Here is a 19,118-nt window from a genome sequence, read left to right as displayed (position 1 = left end):
AAAATCCTCCAAAGATAGTTATGAAAACAAAATTGCCACTGATTCTAAAGACAACCACAAAGCATTCTATAGCTATGCCAAGAATCTCAATGGCAACACTCAGATCTGCTCTGAGTTACAGCACAATGGCATTAAATATACAGAACCAACTGATATTGCCAACATCCTGGTAGATAGGTTCAGTGCTAACTTTACCTCCCTCTCACCCCTAAAGGGCCCATCTCTATACTGGAAGAATGCATAGTTCCTGTAATCATGGCTGCACTGGTAAAAAACACACTCTCCAAAGCCAAGAATGCAGCATCCATGGGACCTGACAACATCCCAGGCTGCGTTCTACATGGACTACAGAATAAACTGGCACCCCACCTAAATACCATGTTCAGTCATAGCCTTACCTCAAACTTTGTGCCCACTGAATGGCACATAGCGAAGGTTATCCCACTCCACAAAGGGGGAGCCAGCATGGACCCCGTGAACTACCGCCCCATTAGCCTGATGAGTCTGGTCTGCAAGGCTATGGAACATATCATCATGGAACTTATAAACAATGACATTGGTAATCTCCAACCTCTGGACCCCACCCAGTTCAGGTTTGTAAAAGGCAGATCATGTCTCCTAAACCTGATAGACTTCTTTATAGTGGTCACCAAAGCCATAGATAAGGGTAAGGTGGTTCACACAGCCTATCTAGATCTCGCCAAGGGTTTTGACACCATCCCCCACTCTAGAATGATAGATAAACTCTGTAAACTAGGTATAAATCCCTATGTCACAAGATGGGTTGCAAAACCCACACTGTGAAAGTAGCAGACTCCAAATCTGACTTCAGACCAGTGACAAGTGGAGTATCACAGGGTTCAGTCCTGGGTCCTCTCCTGTTTGGTATCTACTTCTCAGAAGTACAGGCTAACACAGAAGGTCTTTGCTTAACAAATTTCATAGATGACTGCAAACTAGGAGCTATCATCGAAACTCCTAATGATGTGGACATTCTGCAAAAGGGCCTCATTGAGACAGATGCCTGATGTCAAAGCCATGGCCTCAAGCTCAATACCAAAAAGTGCATTGTCATCCCTTTTGGTAAAAACTCTTTACCCATGAACTACCACATAGGCAGTAGTCTACTTAACACAAAAATTGTGATAAGAGACCTTGGGATACAGGTGGACAGTAGTCTCTCCTTTAATAATCACATCACCACAGTAGTCAGGAAATCCTTCTACATGGCACACCTCATCACAAAAGGTTTCTCATCCAGGAAAAAAGAGGTAATTGTTCCCCTCTACTTGTCACTCATTAGACCCATTATAGAGTACAACACCCCTTTTGGTATGTACCTCACAAGACATCTACAACAACTAGAAAGGCCACAGAAATACCTCACAAAGATGATTACAGGCCTCAAACAGATGTCCTACGCAGACCGTCTTAAAAAACTCCAGCTTTACTCCATCACATATCACCTACTCAGAGGCAATCTCTGCCTGACATACAAAGCTATGTCAAACCCAGAGCTGTTGGACATGCTCCACTTAAAGAAATCCCTCTGAGCTACACACTCTAGGGACCTGCATGCACCAATAATGACAAAACTGCCCACTTCAAAACATTTCCATCATAAAAGTCTACTCAAACTTCTACAATCCACCAGTATCAGTAAATATGCACAATCTCTGAATAAGTAAAAGGTATTTAAATAATTCCACATTAAAGAGATATGTAACTAATGAAGAGGTTGCTGCTAGCAAACAACTTTATACTTCATTGCTTCATCTACAAATAAAGTGCCTGTTGCCCTTGAGGAATAAATTGCCTATGTTACAGTAAAAAAATAAGATAGTAATATTGCAATAGGGAATGTATGGCAAACTAATAACTAGTTCATAGTTAGTAGGTATCTTCGCCAAAAAGGACTGCAGCATCCATCCCCTTTACAACACAGTACAGTATCAGCAATGCATCTACATACTGTGGGAGTACAACCCACAGCCTTCTGCATCAAAAGCAAGTACATTACCTGTTGTGCTATTAACAATGCAAGCTGACTCAGCATAAGCAGCACTAAACTTTTCTTCCCCTGCAGCTCTCAGCACCTTGTAAAATCTACTTGACACTCAGCTGTCTCTGTCAAGTTTGCAGTACAAAAAACCAGGAGAAAGCCAAAATTTACTGGGGGGGGGGCAAAAGCCCAAACCAGGGACACATTTTAAACACTGCTTGTATAATCTTGGAAAGTTGCTAGAATAAAATGCTGTGTTGCCACTGTACATTTCACTGCCCAGTCTTGAACTCAGGACTCTGTGCAAAACAGTGGGAGCAACATGCCACTATGCTAAATTAGCTGTTTTATGAAAGAGCGGAAGACTGAAACTTAAATGGCTACCATTTAGTGAATTCAGTTCTCACCATATCTGTCAACCTCTTAGAACAAACCACCTGGAGAAAGCCAGTAATGGGGGAATACAGCCACCAAACATATTCAGTGAATTCAGTTCTCACCATAGCTCTCAACCTTAGCACAAAAAAACTGGACAAAGCCAATAATGGGGGAATACAGTCCCAAAAATAGGGACAAATTTCAAATATTCATCTTATAAACTTGGAAAATTGCAGGAATAAAAGGTTTTGTGTTACCATGTACTTTCTGAAGAATATGAAGTCTGAAATTCAAATGCCTGTCAATTTTATTTATTTAACATTTGTTAACCAGGAAAGTCTGACTTGGAACAAGAGCCAATTTTCAGCAGCGGCCCATGGAGTAACACTCCAGATACATGTCTTTGTAAAATGGAAAGCCACCAGAGCACTCAGAGGAAACCCACACAAACACATGGAGGACATGCAGACTCCACACAGAAGGCAACCCAGCCAAGAATCAAATCAGAGAGCCTCTAGCTGTGAAGCACCAATGCTACCCTGTACCACTACACCACTGCACCGTCTAATATTTAATGAATTAAAAATCTAGAAACCACAGATTTTATGAGGAACAGATCAAAACAAAAATATGAGGCAAAAATCTGCAAAATTTTCACAAATGGTGGTGGGTAGGGAATTTACGCTCTTGCTACCTGCACCCAAGGTACAGTGTTCAAGCCTGAGGTATTTGCTATCCACCACCAGGTATCCTCAGTTCTTTCTAGCCACCAATATAAATCAACTGGGGTGTTTTACACACACACCACCAGTATAAATCAACTGGGGCATTTCACACATAACACACACACACACACACACACACACACACACACACACACACACACACACACACACACACACACACACACACACACACACTCACACACACAGCGCAGTTCAATAGTACAAGTTCCCATCAGTTCTTGGCATCAGAATGTTTATGCACAGTTCTGGTTTCTCGGCTCTCCTTTCTTCCTGTTTCTCGGTGCTTGTTCCGAGACTGCAGACCTTGTAGTCTGATCCCCTTCCAGTCTGTGTGGTTGTAACTGCATAGACTTCTGGGGCATCTGCAAACTGCTGCCTTCTTCCTGAATCTGGACTGGTTAAACAGCAGTCTGGATTCAAGTTTCTAAGCACGCATGCGTGCAGTTCAAGATTTTGTTATTTTGGTTTATAGCTCGGGGGGGCTGCAGTCTTGCAGTCCAATATCACGAGCCACCACTGACCATGAGGATGGAACTAGCAGGATGTTAAGCAAAGGCAGCAAGGAGCGGCAGGACTCGTCAGGAGTGGCAGGACTCATCAGAAGTGGCATGACTTGTGGGGAGCGGCAGGGGAGCAGCAGGACTCATCAGGAGGCTAGGACAGTTGGGAGCAGCAGGACTCATTGGGGGGCTAGGACAGAAGTGCAGGAAGAACAGACAAGTGCCAGCAGTCAAAAGCTGAAGAGGTAAATGGACATGGAAGACAAATGACACTCTGGTCTTCACTTTTTTCTCTCTGGATTCGAGTCTGCCTGTGTCAGACTCAGTAATCCCCATTGCTCTCTTGTGCATGGGTTTGAGTCTGCCTCAGGCTCAGTAATCCCCATTGCACTCTCTGTTTGGGTTTAAGTCATCTGCCTCAGTCTCAATAATCCCCATGTCTTCCTCTGGGGTTTTTTGGAGTTTGAGTCTGCTTCAGACTCTGTAATCTCCATGGCTTTTCCTTGTATGTTTTGTGTATTTGTAGTCTTTCTGTGTCCCATAGCTGTGTTGTGTACATCTGCAGTGACTGTTCTGCATGTCAGTAATTGCCTTGTGTGATGTCAATTTATCTAATGCTGCTTGTTTCAGTCTTGCTGTATTGCTGTCATTGTCTTGAGTTTGGGAGTGGTGTCTCAGTTCTGTTTTGTGGTAGTGCTGACGTAATCTTGTGTGGGTTTATGTTCAGTCTTGCAGTAGATTTGTCCTGGTCTTGTCTCTGTACTGTGGGGGTGGGTGCCTCTGCCCTGTGTCTGTGTGGGTGTTAAAGTTCAGTCTTGCTGTAGTGCAGTCTTTATCATGTGTGGGTGTCTGAACTTTGTGCAAGAGTCTCTGTTTTAGTGTGCTTCTGTCCTATGTGAGGGAGTCTGTGTGAGTGTCTGTTCAGCCTTGCTGTATTGCTGTCTTTCTCTTGTGGGTGTCTTTGTGTCTTTGTACCTTTGTGGGTGTCTTGTGTCTTTGTGTGGGTGTCTTTGTGCATGTCCTTGTGTACCTCTGTGAGACTGGCTATCTTGATGTGGTACAGAGGCTTGTCATAATGTAACAGTATTGCTACTAAATGCCAGTGTGAGTGTCTTTGTTGGGGAATCAGTGTGGGTGTGTTTGTGGGGGAGTCAGTGCAGGTGTCTTTGTGTACCTCTGTGGGACTGGCTACCTTGATGGGGTACAGAGGCTTGTCATAATTTAACAACATTGCCACTAAATGCCACTCATAGCTCTCAATCTCATGGCACAAAATCTGGACAAAGCTACATATAATGTGGTTACAGCCCCAAAGATCTGGGCAAATTTTAAATATTGCTCTTATAAACTGAAAAAGTTACTAGAATAAAAGGTCCAAAAGATAAGGCACAAACGTATAACCAAACAAATACCTTCCGAAGGCTGCTGGTAAAAGTTAAAAATCCTTTATTGGAGGAATGTCCATAATACAACCACCATAAAACCATAAAAAAACTGTTGAGGGCTTTCGTACACCCTCTTAGGTGAACTTCAGAAGAAGAAGGCGTTTACCTAAGAGGGTGTATGAAAGCGCTCACCAGTAGAATAAAAGGTGTTACCATGCATGTTCTGAAGGATATGAGGTTAAACTGAAATGCCTGTCATTTAATGAATTTTGTCATCAATGATTTGCCACAAAAATCCAGAAAACTACAAATTGTGAGAAACAGACCAAACATGAGTCACATCTGGACATTCTGTGAAAATATGGGCAGTTGAGTATGCAGTTAGTGTCTGCACCTGTGAGTGGCTACCTTGCTGTGGTCCATAATGTAACATTGGTACTAAATGCCAGTCAGTACATGCACCTTTGAGTCACTACCTTGCTGTGGTACAGGGGTTTGTCATAATGTAACATTGGTACTAAATGCCAGTCAGTACATGCACCTGTGAGTCACTACCTTGCTGTGGTGCAGGGGGTTGTCATAATGTAACATTGGTACTAAATGCCAATTAGTGTGTGCTCCTGTGAGTCACTACCTTTCTGTGGTACAGGGGTTTGTCATAACATAACATTGGTACTAAATGCCAGTCAGTGTGTGCACCTTTGAGTTGCTATCTTGCTGTGGTACAGGGTTTTGTCATAATGTAACACTGGTACAAATACCAGTTAGTGTGTGCACCTATGAGTCACTACCTTGCTGTGGTACAGAGGTTTGTCATAATTAACACTGGTACTAAATTCCAGTCCATGCACCTCTGTTGCTACCTTGCTGTGGTACAGGGGTTTGTCATAATGTAACACAGGTACTAAATGCCAGTCAGTGTATGTGTGTGTGTGTGTGTGTGTGTGTGTGTGTGTGTGTGTGTACCTGTGTGTAGCTACCTTGCTGTGGTACAGGGGGTTGTCATAATGTAACACTGGTACTAAATGCAAGTCAGTGTGTAAACCTGTGAATCGCTACCTTGCTGTGGCACAGGGGTTTGTCATAATGTAACATTGGCACTAAATGCCAGTCGGTGTGTGTACCTGTGAGTAGCTACCTTGCTGTGGTACAGGGGTTTATCGTATTGTAACATTGGTACTAAATGCCAGTATATACCTTGCCACATCAATTCTTAATGATCTGAATGTAGTGACACTATAGTGGTTTAACTGGTGCTGGATGAGCTTGACAGGGAAGGGGGTGCATTGGCAACGTTGTCACACTTAATATTTTCCTGAGTAGGGCCCCCAACTTGAACCTTGCTGGGGGCCACCAAAATGCTAGCACCAGCCCTGAACAAAATATAAAAAAGTGAGAATGAGATGAAGCTCATATTTAGTTTGAAGTCATAAATGTTTAGATAACTTTTTGAAGGATGTTTCAGTAAAGACATTATATTACAGACCTGTATTGTTTCTAAATTGTGATAACTGAATAAGTGATCCTATGGATAAGAATTCTTATCACATGCTTTCATTTCACATTCAGTGAAGTCTCTTCTGACAAAAATTCTTAATTCCCTGGATAATGTTTGCTGTGCCTTTAAATGAAGGTGGTCTCTGCAAGAAGGAACTTTTCTCTTGCTGTTAAATGAAAGTGAAACTCTGAAGCTGTCTGTTTTCACAATGGCATTTAGCAAACGTGCAGGAGATTTTATGGAGGAATTTAATTGCTCAGTTTGCCTTGAACTTTTAAATGTTCCAGTGATACTGGTGTGTGGGCACAATTTCTGCAGGTCTTGTATTGACAGAGTTTGGGAGACAATGAAACAGCCCTTCTGTCCTTACTGCAGACAGGAATGCACAGGCAAGATATATGCAGTGAACAGACAACTAGCAAATGCAATTAAGAGAGTAAAAATACAATGTCAGGAAGAAGGACCAGACCCACATCAGAAAGACCATCTCTGTATGGAACATAAACTAAAGCTTGAGTTGTGCTGTGAAGAGGATGAATGTTTGGTTTGCTCACTGTGTGTTCCAGAACATCCTGGTCACACCTTCTTTACAGTGCAGAAAGCATTTGGAATGTACAAGGTAAAACAATACTGTTTTTTATTGGATTAGAAGGTTAACCTTTACTTTTTTTTTTCATAAATTTGGTATCTTGAGATTCCTACTCCTGTGAATTTCTCTGTACCCTAAAGTCTGATATGACTTCATATTATTACAATTCAAGTCAAATTCAGAATAACAAAACCTGCCATATATTTATAAATACATATTTGCTGTGTTTTCTGCATGTCACTCTACTGTTTTTAATGATTGCAGCATAGCACATTCTTCTGGAGTCTGTCTGTAGTTTTTATCTGCCCATTTTTAGGGACCCTCACTGCTTGTAGTAATTGTTACGTTTTTGCCTCCCTCTCTATGTTCAGTATGTACTACGTATGTAACTTGCTTTGTGTGTGAAGTGAGCACCTCCATACATCTTGTTATTATATCCGGATATACTGATTGGATGGACGGTCCTGTTTTCAGTCTCAGAAGCCTGTTGTTGGCTAACAGTAGAAAAAGAAGTTATTTTATATAGTGGCATTTCTATAGCAAGGACTGGCAAACAGGCATATTATGGGATTGGGTAGTTCAGTATGAAGAATTTCTCTTGGAAATAAAATCGGGCAATTTTGAGGTATGAGTATATGCAAAGGTCTCTGACTGAAGATGAGATTATTCATTTGAGGCTGTTTTTCTGGCAAGAAAGGCTTTGGGAAGCCTTTGGATTCTATTCTCCCTCCTAGTATATACTGGTATGTAAAAGTGCAAACTCTGGGTGAGGACAGTGTAAGGGAATGAAGGGCCAATGGCTACTAACTGCTTACTGGTCTGTAGGCAGTATGTGTGATTCTGGGAAGCCTTGTGAGGTTAGAGTCCCTCCTATTGAAATTGAAAAGATGTGCCATGGTAGGGAATCCTCAACAGACAATGGTGTGCACAATTCCCTTCTGTTTGCTGGGAGACACTGGTGTTGTGGAAGTGAGCTAATGGCCAGTACATTTTGATGGTGTTTCTCATCTCAGAATAATCAAACATCACTGTAGACATTAAGGCACAGTAGAACCCTCTGCTAGAACTACATCTGCATGCCAAAGAGCATCCATGCAGTCGTCCAAGTGGAGGACAGTCTGGAGATCTAGCTATTAATGACCAAGGATAATGTAGCTCTTCTCAGATTCAGCTACTTTCAACAGGATAAATGTGAGTGGCTAGGGGACATATCTCACCTTCCAAGTGCTCTGCATTATGCAGAACATGATGCATTTAAGGCACAACATTCACAAAATTCTGCACTTAAACATTAAGAATGATGCACATTCGGATTGGTTCATATCCCACAAAGATAGCAATTGCCATACAGGTAATATGAGCAAATCAGAAGTCGACTGATGCAAAGCGAACCAACCAGGGGAAGCAGAAGAATGAACAGTGACTTCTGATTTACAGTTTTCGTTCCACGCAGTGCCTTTAAAAAGTATATTGTTGTGAGTACTTTATTTTCTTTGAGGGTTTAAGGCAACAAAGGCTTTTTGTTTAAAAGGGCAGCAGCATTAGAATTCAGGAGGTTCCTAACATGAATGGATTACTTCAGTACCCGACAAACTTTAGGGGACTGCAGTTGTTCAATTTCAAGCAAAGATATTAGGATTGTGGAACAGAACAGACCAGTGGAGAGAGAAGAATACAAAACAGTGTGCAAGTCAGTACTCAAAAAGTGATCTGTGATTTCTTCAGCATATCTTGGCTGCAGCTATTCCAGGTTTTGCTAGTACAGTGGCAAAATAATAAGTAAACTTGTATATTTTTATAGTTTGTGTTCTACAATACAGCAATACAGCAGAGCTGTACATTTGGTGGGGGGTAGGTGGCAGCTCAGGTTTAGGGACATTCTGGCAGGTTTCTTTTTGTGTTTACACTGTCTATAAGAAGGCAGAAGTTTACTAATAACTTCAACTAGGACCTCATATAATAAACAGTGTTAATTTATTATTTACCACTAATGTCAGTTTATTCTTTTGTGTATTATAGCTTATTAGTGTTGTACAGGATAGGGGAATTCTCTGCTGTGGAGTGTGTGTGTGTGTGTGTGTGTGTGTGTGTGTGTGTATTCTGGCAGTTTACGTGTTTTATATTTGCAGGGCTGCAGCTTCAGCTCTCCTTCCCCACTGTTTGCAGGAGGACCGAACAGCTTACTAATAACTTCAACTAGGAGCTCACAGGATGGCACAAATGATTAACCTTATACTTTACAATAAGTAATTTTTAAGCATTAATATGATTCAGTATTATTTACTATGAATATCTGTTAAAATTGTTTTAACACTCAATATATGACTGACTCTTCACTGACACTCAAAATGAGGATTTTCCGTCTAATAAAATACACCCGAGTGGTATTGTTTAGTAAATCTTGTGTAATGTAATTGCTCACCAGAAAAAGTGCATAGGTTATATGAGCTCATTCTTATGCAGAGTTGCTGCTTTTGCTTTCTGACTGTAAGTGAATGATTTCTGTCCGACACAGTAGTTCAGCAGTTAGCATTGTTGCCTCACAGCAAGAGGTTCTCCAGTTTGATTCTCGACTGGTGGGCCTTCTGTGCGGAGTCCGCATGTCCTTCCTGTATTTGAGTGGGTTTCCTCTGGGTGCTCAGATTTCCTCCCACATTCCCAAGACATGCTGCAGATGGATTGGACATTCTAAATTGTGAATGTGTACATGTGTGTGCCTTCTGAGAAAGGTTGGGTGCTGGGCTGGCAACTCAACACCATAAAATACATATATACATTTGGTATATTTCCAGTCAGTCAAGGATTCCTATTAGCTAAAAGGCCAAATACAACACCAAACATACTTGTCATAGGTGACTCCATAGTCAGACACACTGACGTCCCACTCACCAGGCTGAACAAGGAGAGGGTCACAGTAAGCTGCCTATCAGGCACTAGAATCCGCCACATAACACAAGCACTCGGGTCACTCCACGGCAAGTACAAATATGACACAGTCATTGTCCATGCTGGTGTGAACGACCTGAGACGTACCTCCCTGGACTACATGAAAAGAGACATAGAGGAGCTCTCTGATTATGTAGCCCAGGCAGGTATGACCCTAACCCTGAGCAGTATCCTTCCTTCACCAAGAATGATGCCACAATATAGAGACAAGATGATCAGCTTTAACAATTGGCTTAATGTCTGGTGTCATTCAAAGGGGATCCAGTGTCTGTCTGCCTGGGATGACATGCTTGACAAGCCACGCGGACGGCTTGCACCTGTCACCCTGGGATTCCGGATATTGGCTAAGGCTCTTGCCACCCCCATAGTGCCTTTTTTAGGCAAGGCTCAAATTCTAAACCTACCACCCTAAATGGGAAGAAACTGAGGGTAACGCTGCTCAATGCCAGAAGTCTAAATCTCAAAATGCATGCACTCGAGGCCCTGCTCAGTATGGAGAACATCGATGTCTGTGCTGTAACTGAAACCTGGTTCAAGGCTCCTGAGAGCACCCCGGCACTATTAGGTTTTACCTCGTATCATACGTTCCCCAAACCCGGACCACACCACAAAAGGAGGGTGTATCCATATTCATAAAGGATACCCACACCTCCAGGTTGGTGGCAACGCAAACCATCCAGGTGCAACTAACCATAGGCAAAACTGCTCTACAAATTGTAGCATGCTACAGGCCACCCTCTCAAACTCAGGAACCCCACACAGCCTTCCTGAAGACACTGGAGGGTATAAATGTATCTCCAAACACCATCATATTGGGTGACTTCAACTACCCGAATATAGACTGGGAACATTACTCAAGCCCTAACTTTCTAGCCCAACGGTTCCTGGAGTTCATAAATTCAAATGCCATGGAACAGCTAGTCACTGTTCCCACGAGAGGAGAAAATATACTAGATCTCATTGTCACAAACATGGGGACAAATGCTCCACACCGAAGTATATCCCTCATTGGTGAGATCTGATCATAAACTAATCTCACTGGAAATCCATCCGCCCCACCCCAAACAAAAAGACCATAGTGAAGAACTTCTCTAAAGCAAACTTCACACTACTCAAGACTGGTGTGGTATCCTTCAAGGCCCCTGAGCCAGTGGAAACCACAACCCAAGCTGCGGAAGCCCTTACAAATGCCTTCTATGAACACCTCCAGGACTGCATGGATCAGGCAATCCCAAATAAAACCAAGACTCTTTCCACAAAGGGCAAACGTCCAGTCTGGTGGACCCCAGCCATTAACAAACTTTACAATAAGAGGAGAAAGCTATTACATGATAGAACAAAATCCATAAAAGGAAGTCTGATCATTATTAGTAAAAAATACGAGCACTCATAAAATCAACTAAGGCCAATTTTGAGAAAAATTGCCATGGATTCAAAGGACAATCATAAGGCCTTTTTCAGCTATGTTAGGAACCTGGGTGGAAACTCCCAGATATGCTCAGAATTAGTCCAAAATGATACAAAAATCACTGAACCCACAGACATTGCCAACATACTGGCAGACAGGTTCAGTGCAAACTTCACCCCCTCTCCCTAAAGGAGAGATAACTATCCCAGCCGAGTGTAGCCTCCTGGACATCTCAAATGGTGAAAGCTGCTCTCTCTAGCTAAAAACACAGCGTCAATGGGACCGGATGGTGTCCCCGGCTGTGTGCTACACGAGCTAAATGAGGAATTAAACCCAGGCAGCTGTGGTCCCACTCCGGCCTCTATGGACCCTGGTAATTACGCCCCATAAGCTTAACAAGTCTAGTCTGCAAAGCTATGGAGAGGATCATAATGGAGCTCATAAACAAAGATATAGGGACTTGCAGACATTGGACCCGACCCAGTTTGGTTTTGTCAAGGGAAGATCATGCCTTTTGAACTTGGTGACTTCTTGAAACAGTCACCAAGGCCATTGATGAGGGAAAGGCAGTCCATACAGCCTACCTTGACCTTGCAAAGGCTTTCACACAATACCCCACTCGGGTATTGTAGAAAAACTACCAGCTTAAATGTAAACCCATATGTCACAAGATGGGGTGCAAACTGGCTTAAGGACAGAACCCACAGGGTTAGAGTTGCTGGCGCCATGTCAGACTCCAAGCCAGTCACAAGTGGTGTCCCACAGGGCTCGGTCCTTGGCCCCTATTGTTTGGCATCTACTTCTCAGAAGTACAGGCCAACATGGGAGGACTTTGGCTGACAAAGTTTGCAGGACTGCAAACTGGGCCATAGTGGAAAGTGCATCGGACACGGATATCCTTCAGAAGGGACTCATGGAAACAGATAGCTGGTGCCAAAGCCATGGCCTGAAGTTAAACGCCAAAAAATGTATAGTCATACCCTTCGGGGAAAACAAGGTAACCCCAAGCTACCATATAGGTGGCAATCCACTAATCACAGAAGAGGTTATCAGGGACCTGGGGACCCAGGTTGACAGTGGCCTTTCTTTTGACACTAAGTGGTTAGAAAGACCTTCTACATTGCCCACCTGATCATAAAGGGATTCACATCCAGATCTAGTGAGGTCATTGTTCCCCTGTACTCTTCACTTATCAGACCAATGATCGAGTACAATGCCCTATTCGGGATGTATCTCACCCGACATCTGCAGCAGTTGGAGAGACCCCAAAAGTTCCTCCCAAAATCTGTCATATGCTGCCAGATTGAAGAAACTCCAGCTCTATTCAGTGCATACCGTCTGCTCAGAGGTGACATGTGCCTGACATAAAAGGCCATGTCCAACCGGAATTAATGGACATACTCCACCTCAAAAATCCAAATCCACCAAAACCGCAGCGACTTAAACCTTAGCACGGATATAAATAGGGCGTGCTGGAGGGATAGATTTATCACTCAGAGACTCCCTATGCTGTGGAATAAAATCCCGGTCCATGTGAGGCAGAGCACCTCGCTGACTCTGTTCAAGAGAAATCTAGACCTGTGGATGGGAGATCGTAGGTTTACCCCGGGAATCATCTCTGTGTCACTGCTGGACTGAGGCACAACAAACTAATGGGCACAGTATTTTTCATATAAGGGGTGAAATTTGGGCTAGGCTTATAAATGCCTTAGGGCAGATAGCCTAGTATAAACCTATGAACCTATAAACATTACTGTAATGTGATAGGAATTAGTGGTGCATTAAATTCCAAGTCAGATTACATAAATTTCCTACAAAGACATTCAGCTTTAGCTTTGAAAAACCAGCAGATAAAGACGCTACTACACTAGGCTTTGAGACCAATCACCATTGTATCATATCCTCATGAAAAAGTAGATGAGGACAATGAAAAGCAGTAGCTTCATGGGCTCAAATAACAGTTTAGGATGATTCACTAGTGCTGTACAATATTCTGTTTTATTAGAGGGTTTGTTCATAAGCTATGGCAAAGTTCTAAAGTGGTTCTTTTCTACAATGAAGAATTTGCTGCTTCCTTTGGGACATAGAGAATCATTAGCATTACCAGTAAAATGTGTTCGTAGAACAGGATTATTGCATTTGTTCAGGCAGACCTGAGTGGCCTTCTGCATTCGGATAATGATCATCCTTATATATACATAAAGGATAATAAAACAGTCAAAGAAGTCAGATGATGAAACAAATGATGAGATTTAGTCATTACCAATAGGGAGCAGCTTTTCTCTCCACCAACTGTAACTTCCTCTACTGTCAAATCAGACCACAAATCATAACTCTCAACCTCTTAGCATAAGAAATCTTGACAATCCCTAAAATAATGGGGGACAAGGGCACAAAATAGGGATGTATTACAAATATTGCTCTTATAAATGTAAAAAAGTTGTGAAAGTAACATATTTTTGCAGTGGGAGGCATTTTTCTGAAGAATTTGAAGTCAGAAACTTAAATATATATCATTAATTAGTGACTTCAGTCCCAAAAGATTGGCCAGAAAACCACAAATTTTATGAGGAATTTATGAAAAATATAATTAAAGATCTCGACATCCTGCAAAAATCTGGACAGTTCAGAGTTATGCCACAAACCATTCACATTCTTCATAAGAGTGAAGCCTGAAGAAAGAAATTACATTGTGCTGAAATTAAAAACATCAAGACATTGCCGGAAAGTTATTTTAACGAATGTTCAAAACACCAAACATCTGTTTAACTGACATTTTCAGACATGTTAACACCCATTGATGGTTTTTTTTTTCAGTGTTTTGATGTTCAATGTTTTGAAGGTGCATTAAAATAATTATTCAGCAACATTGGCTCACTGTTTTAAATTTTGGCACAATGTAACATTTGTCTACTTGTGGTATATATATGTATATGTACATACACACACACACACTTTAATTTGTGTGTGTGCACGTGTGTGTGCGTGCATGTGTGTGCATGCGTGTGTGTGCGTGCGTGCAATGTGGTCAGGTGAATTCTGCTCATATTCACTCAACACTTAAGTAAAATAAAACAATCCTTTCCCAGTTTCATCCATCAGATTAAAATTAGCAAACTAACAAAATTATACAAAGTGAAACAAACAAGACAAACAGTCCTCCAAAACAAATTGTCTAGTGGTGTGAAAACCTTAATGTACAGTGTTACTGACAATCAAGTCTGCTTATTTTCATTGTTTCTGATGTCCTTTACTGCCATCATAGTACCCCCTCACTCTTCCACAAGACAATAGAGAATGTAAAAAAAAAAAGGATGTAAGTCTTACCTTATTTATCAAAATGATTATAAGTCACAGACAGTAACTAAAATAAAAAAGTAGAAGAGTTGTTCTATTCACCATCATGTTTTTTATTTTTTTACACCAGTGCAACCTTGCTCTTTACTTTTATATTGTTTATGCAAATCGTATTGCACATCTGTAACTGGGTGTGAACATCTGTTATATTAATCAGAAACAATGTGCGGTCCTTATACTGGGTATACTGGCTGGTAAGCAGTAGTTCCCTTCTTAACAACTGCTGCAGGTGCTTCCTTAGAGAGGTAATTTGTGGAGTCCCTTAGGGATCCATGTTAGAACCTCTGCTATTCAGCATATACTTCTCTGATTACCAAATCATGTAAGGGGCTCTCTATTTAACCAAATTTGAGGATGATTCGAAATGGTGTGTCATCCTAAGGTCTCTATCCTATATGTAGAACATGTAACTTGAACTTACACATGTTAATAGCTGGTATTCAGAGAACAGGCTAAAACAAAGTGGTAAAAACATACAATATTACAAAAAATGCCCCTTTCCAAGATGAATATATTGGGAGAGACTTTAGCAACATGGTTAGATAATTCCTTCTCTTATCATAGGTTCATAAGGTTGGTACTAGGCTATCGGCCCTAGGGCCTATACAAGCCTAGCCATAATAATTCCCTGGCTATTTCTTCCCACACTATTTACTTCCCTGGACCCTTGTCTAGCAGGGGGACTGACGTGATCCCCGGGGTGAATTTCCTTTCTCCCATCCAATCATCAAGGTTCCTTTTGAAGAGAGCCAAAGAGGCGCTCTGCTTGACATGTATGGGCAGTATATTCCAGAGTCTGGGGAGTCTCTGGGTCAGAAACCTATCCCTCCAGCATGTTTTGTTTATTGTGATGACAAAGTTTAGATCCCTGGAGCATGTGGCTCTGAGGGATTGGGATTTCTTTAAGTGTAACATGTCCAGCAGCTCTGAGTTTGACATGGCCTTGTAACATGATGATGGCATTAACATACAACAGTGACTAGGACATTCAGTCTCTGGCAAACTTGATTATAAGGAATATCTCCTCAAGATACAAAGTCATCCTTAATCCTCTATATTCTGCAGTGATTAAACCCATCATAGAATACGATGCCCCCTTAGGGATATGTATTATTAGACATATCAAGCAGATGGAGAGACCTCAAAGGTTCTTAAAAAAGAACATGGGCCTAAAAGAACTGAGCTATCAGTAGAGGCTGGAGGCTCTGTCCCTGTATTCAGTGTTCTGCAGGCTCTATAAGGGTGACTTGTGCCCTGCTTTTCAAGCTATTAGGGATCTGGCAGTCAAAGACATTTTATATGTCCACAGATCAAACTTTCCAGCAAACACTAGCAGGACCAGAGATCTGAACCTGATTTGGCAAATAAACAGATGGTGGATTTACAGTTTCCTCATGCACTGACTATCCCTTCTGTGAAATAAATTTCCACTCCAGATCAGGCAAGCAAGGTGAAACTGTATCTTTCTTTAAAAACGAGTTAGACAATTGGCTGGGTGTTCACAATTTCACCCACAACTTGCCTGGCCTAATGCTCTTTGAATAAGGAGGTAAGGTCTAAGGGTGGGTGCTGGTAAGGAGTAAATGGCCACATAGTTCATTTGTCTTGAACTTTCTGTGATTCTGTAACTGTGACTCAAGTGACCCAAATAGATACTTAAGGCCTGAAGGAGCCTGGGTGAAGTAAGTGGCATTAACATACATCTACCCCATCCTGGGGAAGGGTGGATATCTTCTATGCAGCATTGTTTGATCTCACTGAGGGTTACAGAGAGGTATGTAGAGAGTCAGCCAGGGACACATGCTAAACGCCTGCCAAACTGCTTCATCGGTAACTATCTGAGGGAACACTGCATTCTGAGGAAGGCATACATGAAAGCATGCACATCTGTCAGATGGGAGGTCATTGTAGGACCCTTGCCCATAAGTATGCATGTCAGCTGTCAAGGGGAGAATCGTTAGGTTTTACAAGAAAAGCCCCTGATGGCTACCTAAATGACAGTCTCTCTTTACTGGCTGGTACCCTGGGGAAAACTGTAGGGTGATAACAATAACAAAATTGACTTTGGGTACTACTTGTCTGATTCCATACAGACACGTAAGCGAGTACTGCTACAAAGAAACATAGAGGGTAATACTTGTCTGATTCCATACAGACAAGTAAGCAAGTACTGCTACAAAGAAACAGAGAATGAGCAGAACAATGGAATATCTGAGGAAAAAATTTCCTAGGAGAAAATGTGATTTTTTTTTTTTATCCATCTGTACAGAAGGTTTGCAATCCCCATCTTCGTAGGTTCATAGTTGTGTACTGGGCTAATGGCCCTGGAGCCTTTACAAGCCTAGCCCATAGAAGTGCCCTAGCACTGTGCCTCCTGACGTTAGTTCCCAGTGCCTCTATCAAGTAGAGACACTGGAGTGACCCCCAGGGTGAACTTTCTATTACCCATCCACTCATCAATATTTCTTTTGAAGAGGGACACCAAGGTGCTCTGCTTGACATGTATGGGAAGTCTATTCCAGAGCATGGGCAGTCCGTCTGTGGTTGAGGAACCTGTCCTTCCAGCATGTTCTGTTGATTGTGGTAATGAGGTTGAGGTCTCTGGAGTGTGTGGTGCAGAGGGATTGGGATTTCTTTAGATGTAGCATTTCTAACAGAGCTGGGTCAGACATGGCTTTGTAAGTCTATCAGAGATTGCCTCTAAGTAGGTGATATGAGACAGAGAATAGCTGGAGTCTTTTTGAGTCTGCCCATGTAGGACATGTGTTTAATGCATAGGATCCTCTTTGTGAGGTACTTCTGTGGCCTCTCCAGCTGTTGCAGGTATCTAGTGAAGTACATACCAAATGGGGCATTACACTTGATGATTGGTCTAATGAGGGAAGAGTAGAGAGAGACAATGACCTCTTTCTTCCTGGATGCAAAATTCTTGGTAATGAGATGTGCCACATAGAAGGACTTTCTGACCAAAGTGGCAATGTGATGGTCGAAGGAGAGTTTGCTGTCACCTTGTGTCCCCAGTGCTCTTATAATGCTTTCAGTGTTCAGTGGGCTCCCATCGATGTTGTAATTAGTGGGGACTGAGTTTTTACCAAAGGGGATCATGATGCATTTCTTGGCTTTAAGCTTAAGGCCATGGTTTTGACACCAGTCATTGGACTTAGTGAGGCCTTTCTGTAGGATGTTTGCACCACTTAGGGAGTTAATAATGCCTCCCAGCTTGCAGTCATCTGCGAACCTGGTCAGCCATAGTCCCTTTGTGTTGGCCTGGACATCTGAGAAGTAGATGCTGAACAAGAGAGGATCCAGGACTGATCCCTGTGGGACTTCACTAATGACTGGTCAACAGTCTGACTTGGACTCTGCTACTTTCGCACTGTGTGCTCTATCTGTGAGCCAATTTGCAACCCACCTAGTGATATAGGAGTTGATGCCTTGTTTGGTGAGTTTATCAATAATTCCTGAGTGAGGAATGGTATCAAAAGCCTTGGCCAGATCGAGGTAGGCTGTATGCACTGCCTTATCTTCATCCACGGCCCTGGTGACTGACTCAAAGAATCAACCAGGTTGATCAGGAATGATCTCCCATTCGCAAAGTCAAATTGCATGGGGTCTAGAGTTTGGAGATTTCCTACATCTTTGTTAATCAGGTCCATGATGTGCTCCATGGCTTTACATATCAGACTCATCAGGCTAATGGGACGATAATTCCCAGGGTCTGTAGTCACTCCCCTTTATGGAGAGGAATAACTGTAGCAGTGTGCCATTCAGTAGGGACAAAGCCTGAGGTGAGGCTGTGACTGAACAGGGCACACAGATATGATGCCAGTTCGCTTTGTAGTTCATGTAGAACACAGGCAGGGATATTATCGGGTCCCATGGAAGCTGTATTCCTGGCTTTGGACAATGCAACTTTAACCTGTGCTGCAGTAATGCTGGCTGCCTGGCATTCTTCCAGTATTGTGATTGGTCCTTTGGGGGGAGAAAGGGGTAAATCTGAATCTGTCGGCCAGTATGTTGGCAATATCTGTTGGATCAGTAAAGGAAGTACCATTGTGCAATAACTCAGAGCAAATCTGGGTATAGCCGTAAAGGTTCTTGATACAGCTATAGAAGGCTTTGTGGGTTGTTTTTAGTGAAGGCCACAATTCTGCCTTCATAGCTGGCTTTAGAAGATTTAATGAGGGATCTCAACTTTTTGCTGAGGCTAATAAGGGAGTTTTTCCAGTCTTGGGACTTCACCTTTTTCTGCAACAGTTTCTTCCTTCTGTTTTAGAGTTTATTAATGGCAGGGGCCACAAGATTGGAT

General features: G+C 42.3%; 1 protein-coding gene across 1 annotated transcript in view; it reads left to right on the top strand.

Annotated features, from left to right (window-relative positions):
• The first annotated feature begins 6,688 nt into the window (after positions 1-6,688).
• LOC122813678 (zinc-binding protein A33-like) overlaps positions 6,689-19,118 on the top strand; it is a 293,917-nt gene continuing 281,487 nt past the window's right edge. Inside the window, exon 1 of the mRNA XM_044086126.1 lies at positions 6,689-7,128. Coding sequence (XP_043942061.1) covers positions 6,718-7,128 — 411 coding nt within the window. The 5' untranslated portion in view covers positions 6,689-6,717. The remainder of the gene's footprint in view (positions 7,129-19,118) is intronic.

This window comes from Protopterus annectens, chromosome 10.part0 (assembly GCF_019279795.1).
Source record: "Protopterus annectens isolate FY-2018-M chromosome 10.part0, PAN1.0, whole genome shotgun sequence".
Taxonomy (NCBI): domain Eukaryota; kingdom Metazoa; phylum Chordata; order Ceratodontiformes; family Protopteridae; genus Protopterus; species Protopterus annectens.
This window is presented reverse-complemented; position numbering and strand designations above follow the sequence as displayed.